This window comes from Ranitomeya variabilis, chromosome 7 (genome assembly GCF_051348905.1).
Source record: "Ranitomeya variabilis isolate aRanVar5 chromosome 7, aRanVar5.hap1, whole genome shotgun sequence".
Lineage (NCBI taxonomy): Eukaryota > Metazoa > Chordata > Amphibia > Anura > Dendrobatidae > Ranitomeya > Ranitomeya variabilis.
Genome location: NC_135238.1, coordinates 121,201,267 through 121,223,062, shown reverse-complemented (window position 1 = coordinate 121,223,062; position 21,796 = coordinate 121,201,267). Strand labels below are relative to the sequence as shown.

Here is a 21,796-nt window from a genome sequence, read left to right as displayed (position 1 = left end):
TAACGATCTGAGTGGAGTTAAATAGAGAATCCTAGCCTAGCCCTAAACGAGGGCAGCTGGGGAAGGAATCTCAGAACCAGCAGCTCCACTCACAGCCACCAGAGGGAGTCCAAGGACAGAACTCACCGAAGTACCATTCATGACCACAGGAGGGAGTTCGAGAACGGAATTCACAACACCCAGTACATCCAAGGTTGAGAAAGGGTTAAGCGCATTGATGTTATATCTGCTGATGATTTGTGTATTTTCTGTTTTGCTGGATGACAGATACAAATGAAGGAAACACTCCTTTTTTCTCATAAAATGATACGTTTCCTTACCTAGACAATAAAACTGTATCATTAAAAGCCAATATAAAATTACATCCTGAGGTCCACGCTGCAACCCAGGTTGATTGATAAAATTAGCATGCCTTTAGATTTATTTGAAAATGTGATAAAGCTTAAAATAACTTTTAACAAAATGTTTTTCCTTTTTCCAATCGTGTGCGTGTTCATTATTGCAGTTAATACAAGAGCTTTTCGAAAGGTTAGCGACTATGTCATGCTTTAACAAACATGAAGAACAGAGTAAGTTTAAAGATCATTAGCAGCAGAATTGCAGAAAAGTCTGTGTTAAGACATTGTTAAAAATACTCTTGAAATATACAAAACCACGGGGGTTCCTACTATCATAGCTTACCAACATGTAATTGCCCAGTAAACTGAGAGCTAATGAAGGGCTAGAAATGCAATAATTGCTAGATTCTGAAAATTGTACAGTCTTTTAAAACTGCAGCAAATATAAAAAGGGGCAGTGAATACATTTAAATTTAGTGTTGTGAAATGACATTATATCTCAGTCAGTAAGTGATCCAAAGTGAACAATGCATCTAAGGAAATGGTTTTTTTACACAGTCTATATTCGATGCAGCATAGAACATTATTTTTCTATATTTCCATAATGTGCTATATCTTACCTTGCATCTGCTAATGTAGCACGGACGACTGCCCACACTATCACAAATACAGCGGGGAAACCTGCAATGCAAAGAAAGTAGAATAAGATAGAAAGGATTATTCAATATTTTTACTTTCTCTTCTATTTTACTCATTCTGAATTAGCGGTTTGGTAATAATAAGTCTTGACAATGTTGCATTTCACTGCTACTTATTCCTGAACAATAATAGGCTTCCAACAGAATTGCATGGGGCTTAATTGTACCTTTGTCTGCCTCTAATTTCATATGTAGGTATACAGAGGTTTTTTCCTGTCCTATTTATTCTTTAGAAATGTAGCATAAAAATTTGGGGCATACTTCATTATGTGCCATATTAGAGTGTTATTCCATAGAAACAAAAATTCGAACAAATTATCTCTTGGCAAACAGCTAAGCAAATCTCTACTAAATGTAAATGTTATTGTACATCTTTAAAGATAAAATTTTATCACAGTGGTGAAAGAAATGGCACCTGCATCAATATATTATATTAAATTAGTTACTCTGATTAATTTACTGAAGCTGTCTAAATTTTAATCAATAACTTTATAAATTGTAATACAACAAGTGTTCTATATATTATTGAATGTAAACAATGTGATATCCAATATACAGGTTGTACTGCTTGGAGCACTGAAAAAATGCATAAGGCGTCACATGTCTGATGTGGGTAGTTCTAACGCTGTTGGTATATCAGCAGCCTCTAAAACATTTTTCTCAAATACATGGGGGCAACATTAGTTCCCTGAAATTTTATGGTATAGAAAAAGTTTAAAGACCAAAGAGAGGAGGTGATCTGAGGCACAAATTGTTGAACCGCTAATCATTTTGTATTTTTAAGTTACAGACCAGAGTCTCTTACAGTATAAATTTAAGACAAGATCTTATTTTACAATATGATTAATTCAGTATTTTTCCTTTTTTTATTTGATATACTGTATGTGATTTATCTTTGTCTCTAATATAATTTTCTCCTTTTTCCTCTATTTAATACTTTATATATACTCTTCTTTTCTCTTGAACTCTATGTACTGCTTCTCCACTGCACTCTATAGAGTTAAAACTTCAGGTGTTTCGCTAATTCTATGATCTCACACCTGTGCAGATCAATCATGTTATATATTTGAGTCCTGTTCCATTCATAGTGATACATACAGTATCATTATTAAGGCTCCTAGCTGAAATGCGGATTATTGTGGTGACCAGTGTTCATTAGTGATGAGCGAGTGTTAGGGCTAGCGGAACGCAGCGAGTATATATAGGTAGCTACAAGGTGCGTTTGCAGCCCGGGGTCCACCGTGCAGGGACACCTGCTGCAAAGTAATGGCGGATAGACAATAAGCTCACATGTGGGTTAAGCTTCACCTCGTGTGAACTGGAAGCGATCTCTGTTACCTCACAGTCGCGCTGTACATATTTAATACTAGCGCATGGCCGTGCGGCCATGCGAACCTATTATAGTTGCAGCTCTTCAGGACCTTCCTGGCAGACCAATAGGAGCTGCTACAGGACCTGAGCATGTGACCCCCGACCTCCAATGAAAGGCCCTCCTGTGGGCATGCTCAGTGTGTGAAAAGCAGGACTTAGTCCCAGAAAAGTCTGCTCGCTGCTGACCTGGGCTGACTACAGACACAGAGCCTGGAAAGGCAGCAGTAACCATCCGCACAGTATCAGGCTGAGCCAGACGCTGGGACCGATGTCTCCGCTGAGCAGGCTCCACAGCGCAGCGGACATGGTTCGAGATTCTCCCTGTGTGGAGGCAGGAACTCAACACCTAACATTACCCCCTCTCTTACGGCCCCCTCCCTGGGCCTCGCTATGTTCAAAGGCTGCAATGAGCAGCAGAGCCCGAATGTGCTCCACAGGCTTCCAGGTTCTGTCCTCTGGGCCGTGACCCTTCCAGTCCACCAGATAGAACTTTTTGCCACATACCACCTTGCACCCCAAGATAACGTTCACCTCATAATCGTCCGTGGACGAACCCGATGTCCCGGCAGATGACTTACAAAACCGGGACATGTGAACGAGCTTTAAGAGGGACACATGAAAGGTGTAAGTGATACCCAGGCGTGGAGGAAGAGCAAGACGATAGACCACATTGTTAACCTGTTCCAGAACTTTGAAAGGCCCTAAGTAGTGAGGCGCAAACTTAGTGGACTCAACTCGCAGCCTGATATTGCAGGCGGGGAGCCACACTAAGTCACCAAGAGCAAAGGTCAGAGCTTTCCGATGTGCATCAGCAGAGACCCTCATTCTCTCCTTGGAAGACCGGATAGCAACCTGTGTATGGTACCAGATGTCCCATGCTTCCACTGCCCAGTCTGCCACCCTAGAGTCAGCAGAAGACACGGGCATGGGCATAGGAACCTGTGGATGCTGGCCGTAATTAAGGAGGAATGGGTTCTGCCCAGTGGAGTCGGCTACGGCGTTGTTCAAGGTAAACTCTGCCCAAGGTAGCAGGGATGCCCAGTTATCCTGCCTGGCTGAGGCAAAATGTCGTAGATATGTCACCAGGGTCTGGTTGGCCCCCTCTACCAACCCATTCGTCTCGTGATGGTACGCTGAAGAGAGGTTCAGCTCAATACTAAGTAGGCGAAAAAGCTCTCTCCAGAACCGAGACGCAAACTGGGGACCCTGGTCGCTGACAGTCTTGTCAGGCATACCGTGTAAATGGAAGACATGTTTGACAAATAAGGCCGCCAAGGCTAGTGCAGAAGGTAACCATGAGAGAGGTACCAAATGCACCATTTTAGAGAAATGGTCGTTAACTGCCCAAATAACGGTGCAGCCACGGGACTTGGGTAAGCCTACCACAAAGTCCATCCCAACCAACTCCCAGGGCCTATCAGCCACTGGTAGGGGGTAGAGTAACCCAGCAGGCCGTTGTCGAGGAGACCTATTCTTGGCGCAGGAGACGCACGCCTGAATATAGTCTCTAATGACACGGGCCATATGCGGCCACAGTACGTCCTCGCCAGAAGCTCAGATGTCCTTTGATCCCAAAATGTCCACCCACCCTGGAGGAGTGAGCCCAAGAGATAACCTCCGGTTGCAAATTGGATGGAACGAAAGTCTTGCCCGGAGGCACAGACTCTAGCGACACCGGAGCCACATTTCTCAGACTCCCAGGGGGACCAATTAACTCCGCCTATTCCTAATCTGACTACACCACAGAGCGGGAGAGAGCATCGGCATGAATGTTCTTCTCCCCAGATAGGAAATGAAGGGTGAAGTGGAACTGGGAGAACAACACGGACCATCTGGCCTGGCGTGAATTCAACCACTGGGCTGTTTGCAAATATACCAAATTCTTATGGTCAGTGTAGACTTGGAAGGGAGAGCGAGCCCCATCCAGAAGGTGTCTCTATTCTGAAAAAGCCAACTTCATTGCTAACAACTCCCTGTCCCCGATGGACTAATTCCTCTTTGCCGGAGTGAAGGTCTTGGAGAAAAAGAAGCAAGGATGCTTCCGACCTTGAGCATCCTTTTGGAAGAGGACCGCTCCACCTCCAACACATGAGGCATCCACCTCAATAATAAAAGGCTTATCTACATCGGGATGATGCAGAATGGGTGCGCTAGCAAAGTGGGACTTAACAGATAAGAGGGCTTTGGAGACCTCCTCTGACCACAATTTGGGATTTGCTCCCTTTTTGGTGAGGGCTACCAAGGGAGCTACCAAAGTTGAGAAGTGGGGGATGAACTGATGATAAGAATGAATGAACCCCATAAAGCGCTGTACCGCTTTGAGAGAATGGGGTTCCTGCCAGTCCATCACTGCTTGTTGCTTGGCAGGATCCACAGCTAATCCCCGGACTGAGATGATATAACCCAGGAAAGGCAAGGACTCCTGCTCAAACACACACTTCTCCAACTTGGCATAGAGGGAATTTGCCTGTAGGAGATCGAATACTGCAAACATCTTTACAGTGGGAATCAATATCTGGAGAGAAGATGAGAATATCACCCAGATAGACCACCACTGAGGTGGAAAGCATATCCCGGATGATGTCTTTTACAAAGTCTTGGAAGATGGCTGGGGCATTACAGAGCCCAAAGGGCATCACCAGATATTCATAGTGCCCATCTCTGGTATTAAAGGCTGTCTTCCACTAGTCCCCCTCACAGATGCAAATCAGGTTGTAGGCACCTCGCAGATCTAGCTTAGTAAATATCCTAGCTCCCTGGAGCCTATCGAAGAGCTCAGATATCAGGGGTAGAGGGTACTTATTCTTAACAGTAATGGAGTTAAGACCCCTGTAGTCTATACATGGACGTAATTCTCCGCTCTTCTTCTGCACCAAGAAGAATCCCGCCCCCACAGTTTACACTGACTTTCTAATGAACCCTCTTGTCAGATTCTCCTGGATGTACTGTGACATTGCCTCCATCTCCGGGAGAGACAGGGGATAGACACGTCCCCGAGGAGGCTCTGCTCCTGGCAAGAGGTTGATAGGACAGTCATAAGGGCGGTGAGGTGGATGAGTCTCTGCTTCTTTCTTGGAGAAAATGTCTGCATAGGAACAGTAGTGTTGGGAAAGAGAACTAATATCTGTGTATATCTCCGTAGTGGCAACCTGAACACAATCCCTCTGACATCTACCTTCACAGGATTTACTCCATCCCAGAATTCTCCTAGAGGACCACTCAATATGTGGGGAGTGGAAACGCAACCAAGGCATCCCTAGAAGAATGTCATCTATTCACTCGGGAATGATGAGAAGGGAGATGATCTCCTGATTAGATGGAGACATGGTTAAAGAAAAGGGGATAGTCTATGGTGTGATCTGTGAAGGTAGTGCCGACCCATTCACTACTCTTACAGTCACTGGTTTGGCTAGCATAACCAGAGGTATTGCGTGCCGTTTGGGTGAAGGAAGAAGACATGAAATTTCCCTCCGCCCCGGAATCCACAGAAAGCTCAACCATAAAAGTGGAAGGGCAAAAATAATTGTCCCCTTGAAGGACAATTTGATGGAAACGCAGCTGTGTCTAGTGAACCTCCTCCTACAGTTACTAGACACGGTTGTTTCCCTGCCGCTGTGGACACTTCTTGGAATAATGTCCTGACTGCTGGCAGACACTACAGACCATGGGTGTTCGTGCAGCCCGAGAATTAGGACCTGCTTGAGATACCTCCATAGCCTCATAGGGCTCGGACGCCTGGACAGGTGACTCCAGAGGTTTGGCGAAGGTAGGAGCCAACCGAAACCTCTGTCTACACTGGGCTCGCTCCAACCTGCGCTCGTTAAAATGGAGGTCTATGCGAGTGGATAAAGTTATTAACTCCTCCAGTGTAGTGGGAATCTCCCTAGTGGCCAAGGCGTCCTTTATATGGTCAGCCAGTCCTCTCCAAAACACTGAAATCAGGACTTTATCTAGCCACTCCAGCTCAGATGCTAATGTCCAGAAGTGGACGACAAAATGACTGACCAAGGAATAACCCTGTGTCAATGCCAACAGTTGAAGAGCCAAATCATGGGTGACGTGAGGTCCCATAAAGGAACAGATGATTGGCCTCAGGGAGACCAAAACATCCAACACCGTGGAGACACCATCACGTGTTTCTCAACGCAGTGATCCAGAACACTGCCCCCATCCCTTATGGGAAATATGCAAATGCATGTAGGATAGCTGCGGAGACACCATCACGTGTTTCTCAACGCAAGCAGTGAATAGCCAGGCCTTTCCCCGGGAAGGAACAACCACGGGAAGGGCAGCATCCAATAAAGGAAAACATCCAATACAGGAAAACCACCTATGCCAAGCATGGTATCCATCCACAGACAGCTGTTTCGGGGTGTTTGCCCCTCATCAGTGTGGAGTAGGAATCTGGCTATTAGGAGCAGTGCCTTTTACTAGGCACTGCTCCTAATAGCCAGATTCCTACTCCACACTGATGAGGGGCAAACACCCCGAAACAGCTGTCTGTGGATGGATACCATGCTTGGCATAGGTGGTTTTCCTGTATTGGATGTTTTCCTTTATTGGATGCTGCCCTTCCCGTGGTTGTTCCTTCCCGGGGAAAGGCCTGGCTATTCACTGCTTGCGTTGAGAAACACGTGATGGTGTCTCCGCAGCTATCCTACATGCATTTGCATATTTCCCATAAGGGATGGGGGCAGTGTTCTGGATCACTGCGTTGAGAAACACGTGATGGTGTCTCCACGGTGTTGGATGTTTTGGTCTCCCTGAGGCCAATCATCTGTTCCTTTACAGCCTTTTACTAGGCACTGCTCCTAATAGCCAGATTCCTACTCCACACTGATGAGGGGCAAACACCCCGAAACAGCTGTCTGTGGATGGATACCATGCTTGGCATAGGTGGTTTTCCTGTATTGGATGTTTTCCTTTATTGGATGCTGCCCTTCCCGTGGTTGTTCCTTCCCGGGGAAAGGCCTGGCTATTCACTGCTTGCGTTGAGAAACACGTGATGGTGTCTCCGCAGCTATCCTACATGCATTTGCATATTTCCCATAAGGGATGGGGGCAGTGTTCTGGATCACTGCGTTGAGAAACACGTGATGGTGTCTCCACGGTGTTGGATGTTTTGGTCTCCCTGAGGCCAATCATCTGTTCCTTTACAGCCTTTTACTAGGCACTGCTCCTAATAGCCAGATTCCTACTCCACACTGATGAGGGGCAAACACCCCGAAACAGCTGTCTGTGGATGGATACCATGCTTGGCATAGGTGGTTTTCCTGTATTGGATGTTTTCCTTTATTGGATGCTGCCCTTCCCGTGGTTGTTCCTTCCCGGGGAAAGGCCTGGCTATTCACTGCTTGCGTTGAGAAACACGTGATGGTGTCTCCGCAGCTATCCTACATGCATTTGCATATTTCCCATAAGGGATGGGGGCAGTGTTCTGGATCACTGCGTTGAGAAACACGTGATGGTGTCTCCACGGTGTTGGATGTTTTGGTCTCCCTGAGGCCAATCATCTGTTCCTTTACAGCCTTTTACTAGGCACTGCTCCTAATAGCCAGATTCCTACTCCACACTGATGAGGGGCAAACACCCCGAAACAGCTGTCTGTGGATGGATACCATGCTTGGCATAGGTGGTTTTCCTGTATTGGATGTTTTCCTTTATTGGATGCTGCCCTTCCCGTGGTTGTTCCTTCCCGGGGAAAGGCCTGGCTATTCACTGCTTGCGTTGAGAAACACGTGATGGTGTCTCCGCAGCTATCCTACATGCATTTGCATATTTCCCATAAGGGATGGGGGCAGTGTTCTGGATCACTGTGTTGAGAAACACGTGATGGTGTCTCCACGGTGTTGGATGTTTTGGTCTCCCTGAGGCCAATCATCTGTTCCTTTACAGCCTTTTACTAGGCACTGCTCCTAATAGCCAGATTCCTACTCCACACTGATGAGGGGCAAACACCCCGAAACAGCTGTCTGTGGATGGATACCATGCTTGGCATAGGTGGTTTTCCTGTATTGGATGTTTTCCTTTATTGGATGCTGCCCTTCCCGTGGTTGTTCCTTCCCGGGGAAAGGCCTGGCTATTCACTGCTTGCGTTGAGAAACACGTGATGGTGTCTCCGCAGCTATCCTACATGCGTGAGGTCCCATAAAGACCTGTTTCAGAGTGTTCAGGAAACTGGAAGCACTCTGCACCACATGATCGCCACGCTCCCACAGTGGCGTTGTCCACTCCAACGCCCTTCCCGACACAAGGGATATAATAAATGCCACTTTAGCCCGTTCCGTGGGAAAACGTGCAGCCAGGAGCTCAAGATGTATAGCGCACTGGCTCATGAATCCCCGACACAGCTTACTGTCTCCAGCAAACTTGTCCGGTAATGGGAGACGAGATAATGTCGGAGCAGGGGGTGCATGTTATGACCCCAATGGCGAGGGTCTCAGAGGAACGTGGAAGTCTGCCGAATACAAAAATCCAGCTCATAGGGCAGTGGTAACTGGGTTGACCATATATCTACTCCTAACGCCAACACTAGAAGTAGCCGGGGATCATTCCTACGTTGATTCTAGATGACACGCGCCAGCCGGAGAATCTAGCTACCCCTAGTAGAGGAAAACAAAGACCTTTCTTGCCTCCAGAGAAGGGGACCCCAAAGCTGGATAGAAGCCCCCCACAAATAATAACGGTGAGGTAAGAGGAAATGACAAACACAGAAATGAACCAGGTTTAGCACAGAGAGGCCCGCTTACTGATAGCAGAATAAAGAAAGGTAACTTATATGGTCAACAAAAACCCTATCAAAATCCACACTGGAAATTCAAGAACCCCCGAACCGTCTAACGGTCCGGGGGGAGAACACCAGCCCCCTAGAGCTTCCAGCAAAGGTCAGGATATAGATTTGGAACAAGCTGGACAAAAATACAAAACCAAAACAAATAGCAAAAAGCAAAAAGCAGACTTAGCTGATATAACTGGAACCAGGATCAGTAGACAAGAGCACAGCAGACTAGCTCTGATAACTACGTTGCCAGGCATTGAACTGAAGGTCCAGGGAGCTTATATAGCAACACCCCTAACTAACGACCCAGGTGCGGATAAAAGGAATGACAGAAAAACCAGAGTCAAAAAACTAGTAACCACTAGAGGGAGCAAAAAGCAAATTCACAACAGTACCCCCCCCTTAGTGAGGGGTCACCGAACCCTCACCACGACCACCAGGGCGATCAGGATGAGCGGCATGAAAGGCACGAACTAAATCGGCCGCATGAACATCAGAGGCGACCACCCAGGAATTATCCTCCTGACCATAGCCCTTCCACTTGACCAGGTACTGAAGCCTCCGCCTGGAGAGGCGAGAATCCAAGATCTTCTCCACCACGTACTCCAACTCGCCCTCAACCAACACCGGAGCAGGAGGCTCAGCAGAAGGAACTACAGGCACAATATACCGCCGCAACAAGGACCTATGAAATACATTGTGAATAGCAAACGACACAGGAAGATCCAGACGAAAAGATACAGGATTAAGGATTTCCAATATCTTGTAAGGCCCAATAAAACGAGGTTTAAATTTGGGAGAGGAGACCTTCATAGGAACAAAGCGAGAAGAAAGCCATACCAAATCCCCAACGCGTAGTCGGGGACCCACACCGCGGCGGCGGTTGGCAAAGCGCTGAGCCCTCTCCTGTGACAACTTCAAGTTGTCCACCACATGATTCCAGATCCGCTGCAACCTATCCACCACAGAATCCACCCCAGGACAGTCAGAAGGCTCCACATGACCCGAAGAAAAGCGAGGATGGAAACCAGAGTTGCAGAAAAAAGGCGAAACCAAGGTGGCGGAACTAGCCCGATTATTAAGGGCAAACTCAGCCAACGGCAAGAATGTCACCCAATCGTCCTGATCAGCAGAGACAAAACACCTCAAATAAGCCTCCAAAGTCTGATTGGTTCGCTCCGTCTGTCCATTAGTCTGAGGATGGAAAGCAGACGAAAACGACAAATCAATGCCCATCCTACTACAAAAGGATCGCCAGAACCTGGAAACGAACTGGGATCCTCTGTCTGACACAATATTCTCAGGGATGCCGTGCAAACGAACCACGTTCTGGAAAAACACAGGAACCAGATCGGAAGAGGAAGGCAGCTTAGGCAAAGGAACCAAATGGACCATCTTGGAGAAGCGATCACATATCACCCAGATAACGGACATGCCCTGAGATAGCGGAAGATCAGAAATGAAATCCATGGAGATATGTGTCCAAGGTCTCTTCGGGACAGGCAAGGGCAAGAGCAAACCGCTGGCACGAGAACAGCAAGGCTTAGCTCGAGCACAAGTCCCACAGGACTGCACAAATGACCGCACATCCCTTGACAAGGAAGGCCACCAAAAGGACCTGGCCACCAGATCTCTGGTGCCAAAAATTCCCGGGTGACCTGCCAACACCGAGGAATGAACCTCGGAAATGACTCTGCTGGTCCACTTATCCGGGACAAACAGTCTGTCAGGTGGACAAGACTCAGGCCTATCAGCCTGAAATCTCTGCAACACACGTCGCAGATCCGGAGAAATAGCTGACAAGATAACTCCATCTTTAAGAATACCAACAGGATCAGCGACTTCAGGAGCATCAGGCACAAAGCTCCTAGAAAGAGCATCGGCCTTCACATTCTTTGAACCTGGTAAATACGAGACAACAAAATCAAAGCGGGAGAAAAACAATGACCAGCGGGCCTGTCTCGGATTAAGGCGTTTAGCAGACTCGAGATACATCAGATTTTTGTGATCAGTCAAGACCACCACACGATGCTTAGCACCCTCGAGCCAATGACGCCACTCCTCAAATGCCCATTTCATGGCCAACAACTCCCGATTGCCCACATCATAATTTCGCTCGGCAGGCGAAAACTTCCTAGAGAAAAAGGCACAAGGTTTCATAACAGAGCAACCAGGGCCTCTCTGCGACAAAACGGCCCCTGCTCCAATCTCTGAAGCATCCACCTCAACCTGAAAGGGAAGTGAGACATCGGGCTGGCACAAAACAGGCGCCGAAGTAAACCGGCGTTTCAACTCCTGGAAAGCCTCCACGGCAGCAGGAGCCCAGTTAGCTACATCGGAGCCCTTCTTGGTCATATCCGTCAAAGGTTTCACAATGCTAGAAAAATTAGCGATAAAACGACGGTAGAAGTTAGCGAAACCCAAGAACTTCTGAAGACTCTTAACTGACGAGGGCTGAGTCCAATCAAGAATAGCTCGGACCTTGACTGGGTCCATCTCCACAGCAGAAGGGGAAAAAATGAACCCCAAAAAGGGAACCTTCTGTACACCAAAGAGACACTTTGAGCCCTTGACAAACAAAGAATTTTCACGCAAAATTTTAAAGACCAACCTGACCTGCTCCACATGCGAATCCCAATTATCAGAAAAAAACAAAATATCATCCAGATAAACAATCAAAAATTTATCCAGATACTTCCGGAAAATGTCATGCATAAAGGACTGAAAAACTGAAGGCGCATTGGAGAGCCCAAAAGGCATCACCAAGTACTCAAAATGACCTTCGGGCGTATTGAATGCGGTTTTCCATTCATCACCTTGCTTAATGCGCACAAGGTTGTACGCACCACGAAGGTCTATCTTGGTGAACCACTTGGCACCTTTAATCCGGGCAAACAAGTCAGACAACAGCGGTAAAGGATACTGAAATTTGACAGTGATCTTATTTAAAAGCCGATAATCAATACAAGGCCTCAAAGATCCGTCCTTTTTTGCCACAAAAAAGAATCCCGCACCAAGAGGGGAAGAAGACGGACGAATATGTCCTTTCTCCAGAGACTCCTTGATATATGAACGCATAGCGGTATGTTCAGGTACCGACAGATTAAACAGTCTTCCCTTAGGAAATTTACTGCCTGGGATCAAATCTATAGCACAGTCACAGTCCCTATGAGGAGGCAGTGCACTGGACTCAGACTCACTGAAGACATCCTGATAATCAGACAAATACTCAGGAACTTCCGAAGGCGTAGAAGAAGCAATAGACACAGGCAGGGAATCCCCATGAATACCACGACAGCCCCAACTTGAGACTGACATAGCCTTCCAGTCCAGGACTGGATTATGGGTCTGTAACCATGGCAGCCCTAAAACAACCAAATCATGCATTTTATGTAAAACCAGGAAACGTATCACCTCGCGGTGTTCAGGAGTCATGTACATGGTAACCTGTGTCCAATACTGCGGTTTATTTGCTGCCAATGGCGTAGCATCAATACCCCTAAGAGGAATAGGATTTTCTAATGGTTCAAGAGTAAAACCACAGCGCTTAGCAAATGACAGATCCATAAGACTCAGGGCAGCACCTGAATCTACAAACGCCATGACAGGATAAGACGACAGTGAGCAAATCAAAGTTACAGACAGAATAAATTTAGGTTGCAAATTACCAACGGTGACAGGACTAACAACCTTAGCTATACGTTTAGAGCATGCTGAGATAACATGTGTAGAATCACCACAGTAGTAGCACAAGCCATTCCGGCGTCTATGAATTTTCCGCTCATTTCTAGTCAGGATTCTATCACATTGCATTAAATCAGGTGTCTGTTCAGACAACACCATGAGGGAATTTGCGGTTTTTCTATCACATTGCACCGAATTAGGTGTCTGTTCAGACAACACCATGAGGGAATTTGCGGTTTTGCGCTCCCGCAACCGCCGGTCAATTTGAATAGCCAGTGCCATAGTATCATTCAGACCTGTGGGAATGGGAAAACCCACCATAACATTCTTAATGGCTTCAGAAAGGCCATTTCTAAAATTAGCGGCCAGTGCACACTCGTTCCAATGTGTCAGCACGGACCATTTCCGAAATTTTTGGCAATACACTTCAGCCTCGTCCTGCCCCTGAGACATAGCCAGCAAGGCCTTTTCTGCCTGAATCTCAAGATTGGGTTCCTCATAAAGTAAACCGAGCGCCAGAAAAAACGCATCAATATCAGCCAATGCCGGATCTCCTGGCGCCAGCGAAAAAGCCCAATCCTGAGGGTCGCCCCGTAAGAACGAAATAACAATTTTTACTTGCTGAGCAGAGTCTCCAGATGAACAGGGTCTCAGGGACAAAAACAATTTACAATTATTCATGAAATTCCTAAACTTAAACCTGTCTCCGGAAAACAGTTCAGGAATCGGTATTTTAGGTTCTGACCTAGGATTTCTGATAACATAGTCTTGTATGCCCTGCACACGAGTAGCCAGCTGGTCCACACTTGTAATCAAGGTCTGGACATTCATGTCTGCAGCAAGCATAGCCACTCTGAGGTAAAGGGGATGAAGAAAAAAAAAAAAAACTCAGAATCTTCTTTCTTATAATCCCTCTTCTGCAATGCATTAAACATTTAATACTGGCCTGGCAAACTGTTATGACCCCAATGGCGAGGGTCTCAGAGGAACGTGGAAGTCTGCCGAATACAAAAATCCAGCTCATAGGGCAGTGGTAACTGGGTTGACCATATATCTACTCCTAACGCCAACACTAGAAGTAGCCGGGGATCATTCCTACGTTGATTCTAGATGACACGCGCCAGCCGGAGAATCTAGCTACCCCTAGTAGAGGAAAACAAAGACCTTTCTTGCCTCCAGAGAAGGGGACCCCAAAGCTGGATAGAAGCCCCCCACAAATAATAATGGTGAGGTAAGAGGAAATGACAAACACAGAAATGAACCAGGTTTAGCACAGAGAGGCCCGCTTACTGATAGCAGAATAAAGAAAGGTAACTTATATGGTCAACAAAAACCCTATCAAAATCCACACTGGAAATTCAAGAACCCCCGAACCGTCTAACGGTCCGGGGGGAGAACACCAGCCCCCTAGAGCTTCCAGCAAAGGTCAGGATATAGATTTGGAACAAGCTGGACAAAAATACAAAACCAAAACAAATAGCAAAAAGCAAAAAGCAGACTTAGCTGATATAACTGGAACCAGGATCAGTAGACAAGAGCACAGCAGACTAGCTCTGATAACTACGTTGCCAGGCATTGAACTGAAGGTCCAGGGAGCTTATATAGCAACACCCCTAACTAACGACCCAGGTGCGGATAAAAGGAATGACAGAAAAACCAGAGTCAAAAAACTAGTAACCACTAGAGGGAGCAAAAAGCAAATTCACAACAGGTGCAGTGGATCAACTGGCTGCAGCCTCACTAGCAGCCTGAACAGCGACTGCGATAACATCCACAGCTGAGGTTGTGCGCTCAAGAGCCGCCAACCTACCCTCCAGCTGCTGGATGTACCATTGTAATCGCTGTTTATCTGCCATTACTAGCCAGACCCTGGCATTAGTGTAATGTTAGGACTAGTAATAGGGAATATGAGGTGCGTTCGCAGTCCAGGGTCCACCGTGCAGAGATGACACCTGCTGCTGAGTAATGGCAGACGGATGCTTGCATACACATGGGTTAGACCTCACCCAGTATGAATGGAAGTGAACTCTGTTGCTTCACAGAGTTGCCACAAATATTCTGCGCCCTGTTAGCAGTCACAGGGTGCAGCTGAAAGACACTAGTTGGATCCCTATGAATCACCCCCACTAAGCTGGTGATTGGATCTGCTCTGACCCTCGGTGGCTTTTGAGCCCGTGCCTGAGGACGCCCTGAGTCAGATGCTGAGTCCAAGCGGGAATTCCCACCCTACACTGACAGGCTGTCAGGAAAGCGCACTGATTGCACACGGTGCCGTATAACCGGGCACTGCAAAGGCACTGTAACGTGTGCTTAGTGTGCAGATGGCACTGCTGGGCGCTAGATAGCAAACATCCACCATACGCGAGCAAACAACAACTCTAGGAAGGGGGATGATTAAAGAGCGACTTTCACACATCTACACACACACGTTTTCAAGTATACACTAGCGCATGGCCGAGCGGCCATGCAAACCTTTCATAGCAGTAGTGCTACAGGACCTTCCAGATGGTCCAATAGGAGGCGCAACAGGAACTGAGCATGTGACCCCCAACCTCCAATGGCATGCTCAGTATGGGAAAAGCAGGACTTAGTCCCAGAAAGACCTGCTCACTGCTGATCAGTGCTGGCTACAAGGGCAGAGCCTGGAAAGGCAGCAGTAACAGTCGCACAGTATCAGCTGGAGCCAGACGCTGGGACCGATGTCTCTGCTGAGCAGGCTTCACTGCGGCTGGAAAAGAATGGGAGACTGCAGCGGACATGGTTTGAGATCCCCCTGTGTGGAGGCAGGAACTCGACACCTAACACTGTCCCAGGCTGAAGGTGTAGACTGAGAAGAGTATGGGTTCTAGAACTGAGCCTTGGGGAACACCAAAAGACCAGGGTCGATGTGACGAGGTGGTGAGGGAGAGAAAGAGGGAGACACTGAATGTCCCCGAAACAGCCTGGTTGTTTTTTAAAGACTCTGCCGATAACCGCGAAAACACCATTTGCACCACCGGCCATGCCCGCATCAGCAGGGGTAGCAAAACTCCCATCCTAATCACTTTACAAGCATGATCAGGCACATTGCAGGAAAGCACCCAACTTTGTTGGTTGAACACAAGGCTCTATGAACAGTGTCTGCGGGTGATACCACTGCTTCTTCCGATGTTGTGCGTGCAAGCTAATCCCCTGTCCATGGTGCATGCAAAAATGCCTCATGCTCTGCATCTGCAGTTGCACACAAACTCAACTAGCACCATCAACAAGGACATCCACATCCTTGTCCCAGCACAGCATTCAGTTGTCCATAATCCAGTCCTAGGAACGCAAGCGGAAATCCGCAGCCAATGCCACAGTACTACATTCACACATTTCTCATCTGCTTGCACTCAAAATGTTGGATTTTAGGCCCATGGGAGATGTAAGCTTTCCGCAACCTGATTGCAGTGACCATCACAAGGTACTCACTACCCAGCCGCCACAATTTTTCCCGGTCTGCCGTCACGACATTACACAAGCAAGCACGTGTCCCACAACATTACCCGGGCACTCAATAATGCTGTTACAGGGAAAGTGCACCTAACCACGAACACGTGGACAAGTGCTTGGGGGCAGTTACTGTACATCTCACTGATGGCACGCTGGGTTACCGCAGACGAAGCCATGACTGTTATGATTTTCCCAATGGCAGGGAAATCAAAAATAACAAACGGACTAGCTCTCGGGTGATGGAAACTAAAGTGACCGTGACCTGAACCTGACACAACACTGGAAGTAGCCGGGGAGTGTTTCCTACGATGCCCTAGACACCACGCGCCAGCCGGAGATCTAACTACCCCTATCAGAGGAATATACAGGCCTGCCTTACCTCCAGAGATGAACCCCAAAAGGAGATAGCAGGCCCCCACAAATATTGACGGTGAGTCAAGAGGAAAAGACATACGTAGGATGAACAGCAGATTTAGCACAGTGAGGTCCGCTTACTAGATAGCAGAAGTACAGGAAAGAGTTACTTCACGGTCAACTTCAAAACACTACTCAAAAACACCATCCTGAAATTACTTTAAAACTCCAGTGACAACTCATGCCACTGGAGTGGCAATTACAGTCTACGAGAGCTTCCAGCTACAGAGAGTCACATTGCAGATAGCTGGACAAAAAATAGCATTAACTAGGAACAAAATACAACTTAGCTGAACTGGAACTTGAGGCAGGAGAATGCAACAGAATGCTACTGATACATTGTTGGCCGGCATCGGACCAGCAGCCAAGCAGCCTTAAATAGGAAACTCCCCTAATGGGTGTCAACAGGTGATCAAGGATAGAAGAAGGCAAATAAGTGGCAATACCATAAAACACCACCGGGGGAGCCCACAAACAGAATTCACAACAGTACCCCCCCCTTAAGGAGGGGGCACCGAACCCTCACCAGAACCACCAGGGCGATCTGGATGAGCACTATGGAATGCACAAACCAAATCAGGAGCATGAACATCAGATGCTGTCACCCAAGAATTATCCTCCTGACCATAGCCTTTCCACTTAACCAGATACTGAAGTTTCCGTCTGGAAACACGGGAGTCCAAGATCTTTTCCACCACATACTCCAACTCACCCTCAACCAGCACAGGAGCAGGAGGATCAGCAGACGGAACAACCGGCACCTCATACCTCCGCAATAATGACCGATGAAAAACATTATGAATAGTAAAAGATGCTGGGAGGTCCAAACGAAAGGACACAGGATTGAGAACCTCCAGAATCCTATAAGGGCCGATAAACCGAGGCTTAAACTTAGGAGACGAGACCTTCATAGGAACAAATCGAGAAGACAACCAAACCAGGTCCCCAACACAAAGACGAGGACCGACACGCCGATGACAATTAGTGAACTGTTGAGTCTTCTCCTGGGACAACTTCAGATTGTCCACAACCTGTCCCCAAATCTGATGCATTCTATCAACCACAGCATCTACTCCAGGACAATCCGAAGACTCCAATTGACCGGACGAAAAGCGAGGGTGAAACCCTGAATTACAAAAAAACGGAGAAACCAAAGTGGCAGAACTGGCCCGATTGTTAAAGGCAAACTCTGCCAATGGCAAAAAATCAAGCCAATCATCCTGATCAGCGGACACAAAACACCTCAAGTAAGTCTCCAAGGTCTGATTAGTACGCTCAATCTGGCCATTAGTCTGAGGATGGAATGCAGACGAAAACGACAAGTCGATGCCCATCCTGGCACAGAACGCCCGCCAAAATCTAGACACAAACTGAGTACCCCTGTCAGACACTATATTCTCAGGAATACCATGCAAACGCACAACATTCTGAAAAAATAGAGGGACCAGCTCAGAGGAGGAGGGCAATTTGGGCAAAGGTACCAAGTGAACCATCTTGGAAAAACGGTCGCACACCACCCAGATGACGGACATCCTACGAGAAACAGGAAGGTCAGAAATAAAGTCCATAGAGATGTGCGTCCAAGGCCTCTTAGGAATAGGCAAGGGCAACAACAACCCGCTGGCCCGGGAACAGCAGGGCTTAGCCCGAGCACAAACATCACAAGACTGCACAAAAATACGTACATCTCGAGACAAGGAAGGCCACCAGAAGGACCTAGACACCAGATCCCTGGTACCAAAAATTCCAGGATGACCTGCCAACGCGGAAGAGTGAACCTCCGAAATAACTCTACTGGTCCAGTCATCAGGGACAAACAGTCTACCAGGCGGACAGCGATCAGGCCTATCCACCTGAAACTCCTGCAAAGAGCGCCGCAGGTCTGGGGAGACAGCTGACAATATCACCCCATCCTTCAGGATGCCAGTAGGTTCGGAATCACCAGGCGAGTCAGGCTCAAAACTCCTAGAGAGGGCATCCGCCCTCACATTCTTAGACCCAGGCAGATATGAGACCACAAAGTTAAATCGAGAGAAAAACAACGACCAGCGCGCCTGTCTAGGATTCAGACGCCTGGCTGACTCAAGATAAATTAGATTTTTGTGGTCAGTCAAGACCACCACCTGGTGTCTAGCACCCTCAAGCCAATGACGCCACTCCTCAAATGCCCACTTCATGGCCAAGAGCTCCCGATTTCCAACATCATAATTTCGCTCAGCGGGCGAAAACTTTCGAGAGAAAAACGCACATGGTCTCATCACTGAGCAGTCAGGACCTTTCTGCGACAAAACTGCACCTGCTCCGATCTCGGAAGCATCTACTTCAACCTGGAACGGGAGCGAAACATCAGGCTGGCGCAACACAGGAGCAGAAGAAAAACGGCGCTTAAGCTCCCGAAAGGCCTCCACAGCCGCAGAGGACCAATTAGCAATATCAGCACCCTTCTTGGTCAAATCAGTCAAAGGTTTAGCAATGGCAGAAAAACCCGCTATGAATCGGCGATAGAAATTAGCAAATCCCAAGAATTTCTGAAGGCTCTTTAGAGAAGTAGGTTGTATCCAATCACAAATAGCCTGAACCTTAACAGGGTCCATCTCCATAGATGAAGGGGAAAAAATATATCCCAGAAAGGAAATTCTCTGAACCCCAAAAATACACTTTGAGCCCTTCACAAATAGAGAATTAGCTCGTAAAACCTGAAAAACTCTCCTGACCTGTTGAACATGAGATTCCCAGTCCTCCGAAAAAATCAAAATATCATCCAAATACACAATCATAAATTTATCCAGATATTCACGGAAAATATCGTGCATAAAGGACTGAAAAACGGAAGGGGCATTCGCGAGACCGAAAGGCATTACCAAATACTCAAAATGGCCTTCAGGCGTATTAAATGCGGTCTTCCACTCATCCCCCTGCTTAATCCGCACCAAATTATACGCACCACGTAGATCGATCTTAGTGAACCACTTCGCCCCCTTTATGCGAGCAAAAAGATCAGTCAGTAAAGGTAATGGGTACTGGTATTTAACAGTAATCTTATTCAGAAGTCGATAGTCGATACAAGGTCTCAATGAACCATCCTCTTTACCCACAAAGAAAAACCCTGCCCCCAATGGAGACAAAGAGGGGCGAATATGACCCTTTTCCAAAGATTCTCTGATATACTCCCGCATAGCAGTATGTTCAGGTACAGACAAATTAAACAAGCGACCCTTAGGAAATTTACTACCGGGAATCAACTCAATAGCGCAGTCACACTCTCTGTGAGGGGGGAGAGCATCAGTTTTAGGCTCCTGAAAGACATCATAAAAATCTGACAGAAATGCTGGGATCTCAGAGGGAGTAGATGAAGAAATGGGAACCAAAGGTGCATCCCCATGAATCCCCCGACATCCCCAACTCAGCACAGACATTGATCTCCAGTCCAAGACTGGATTATGAATTTGTAACCATGGTAATCCAAGTACTAATACGTCATGTAGATTATATAACACAAGGAAACAAATAATCTCCTGATGGTCTGGGGAAAGATGCATAGTCACTTGTGTCCAATATTGTGGTTTATTGCTAGCCAAAGGTGTAGAATCAATACCCTTTAAGGGAATAGAAACCTCCAGAGGCTCTAAATCAAACCCACAACGCTTGGCAAAGGACCAATCCATGAGACTCAGAGCGGCGCCAGAATCCACATAAGCATCCACAGTAACAGATGATAAAGTACAAATCAATGTCACGGACAAAAGAAATTTAGACTGCAAGGTACCCATAGAAAAAGATTTATCAACCTTTTTATCAACCTTCTTTATGCGTTTAGAGCATGCTGATATAACATGAGCTGGATCTCCACAATAGAAGCACAACCCATTTTTGCGCCTATAATTCTGTCGTTCGCCTCTAGACAATACACTATCGCATTGCATATGCTCTGGTGCCTTTTCAGAGGTCACCGCCAAATGATGCACAGGTTTTTGCTCAGAAGATACCGCCATATGGTGCACAGGTTTTTGCTCAGAAGATACCGCCATATGGTGCACAGGTTTTTGCTCAAAAGATACCGCCATATGGTGCACAGATCTTTGCTCAGAAGATACCGCCATATGGTGCACAGATTTGCGCTCCCGTAAACGCCGATCAATCTGGATAGCCAATTTCATGGCATCATTCAGACCTGTAGGCACAGGGAACCCCACCATGACATCCTTCACGGCATCAGAGAGACCTTCTCTGAAATTAGCTGCTAGAGCGCACTCATTCCATTTAGTAAGCACCGACCATTTACGAAATTTCTGGCAGTATATCTCAGCTTCATCTTGCCCTTGGGAAAGAGCTATCAAGGCTTTCTCAGCCAAAATCTCTAAATTAGGTTCTTCATAAAGCAACCCCAAAGCCAGAAAAAACGCATCTACATTTAATAACGCAGGATCCCCTGGCGACAATGCAAATGCCCAACTTTGTGGGTCACCCCGCAATAGAGAAATAACAATTTTAACCTGTTGCGCAGGATCACCAGCAGAGTGAGATTTCAGAGACAAAAACAATTTACAATTCTCTCTGAAATTCAAAAAACGGGATCTGTCTCCGGTAAAAAATTCAGGCATAGGGATCTTAGGTTCAGACATTGGAGCACGAATAACAAAATCTTGTAAGTTCTGGACCTTTGAAGCCAGGTTATTCAGACCTGCAACAAAACTCTGTGGATCCATGATTCAAACAGGTGTAACCAAAGCCATTCAGAGATTAAGAGGAGAGGAAAAAAAAAAAAGGCTGAAGACTGCAGTTTAAGCAAGGAGTACAAATAAGCACTAAGGTGCACTTTCCAAACACAGAAGGAAAAAAAAACCTTTTCATATCCTTTCCTGCTTTAGTGCATAGTTTTAACACATGGGGGCCGGCCAAACTGTTATGATTTTCCCAATGGCAGGGAAATCAAAAATAACAAACGGACTAGCTCTCGGGTGATGGAAACTAAAGTGACCGTGACCTGAACCTGACACAACACTGGAAGTAGCCGGGGAGTGTTTCCTACGATGCCCTAGACA

At 46.9% G+C, this 21,796-nt stretch overlaps 1 protein-coding gene across 1 annotated transcript in view; it reads right to left on the bottom strand.

Moving 5' to 3' along the window:
• Positions 1–21,796, bottom strand: part of PTH2R (parathyroid hormone 2 receptor) — a 1,733,956-nt gene that overhangs the window by 632,251 nt on the left and 1,079,909 nt on the right. The window contains exon 8 of the mRNA XM_077275688.1: positions 959–1,019. Within this exon, the coding sequence (XP_077131803.1) occupies positions 959–1,019 (61 nt within the window). The remainder of the gene's footprint in view (positions 1–958; positions 1,020–21,796) is intronic.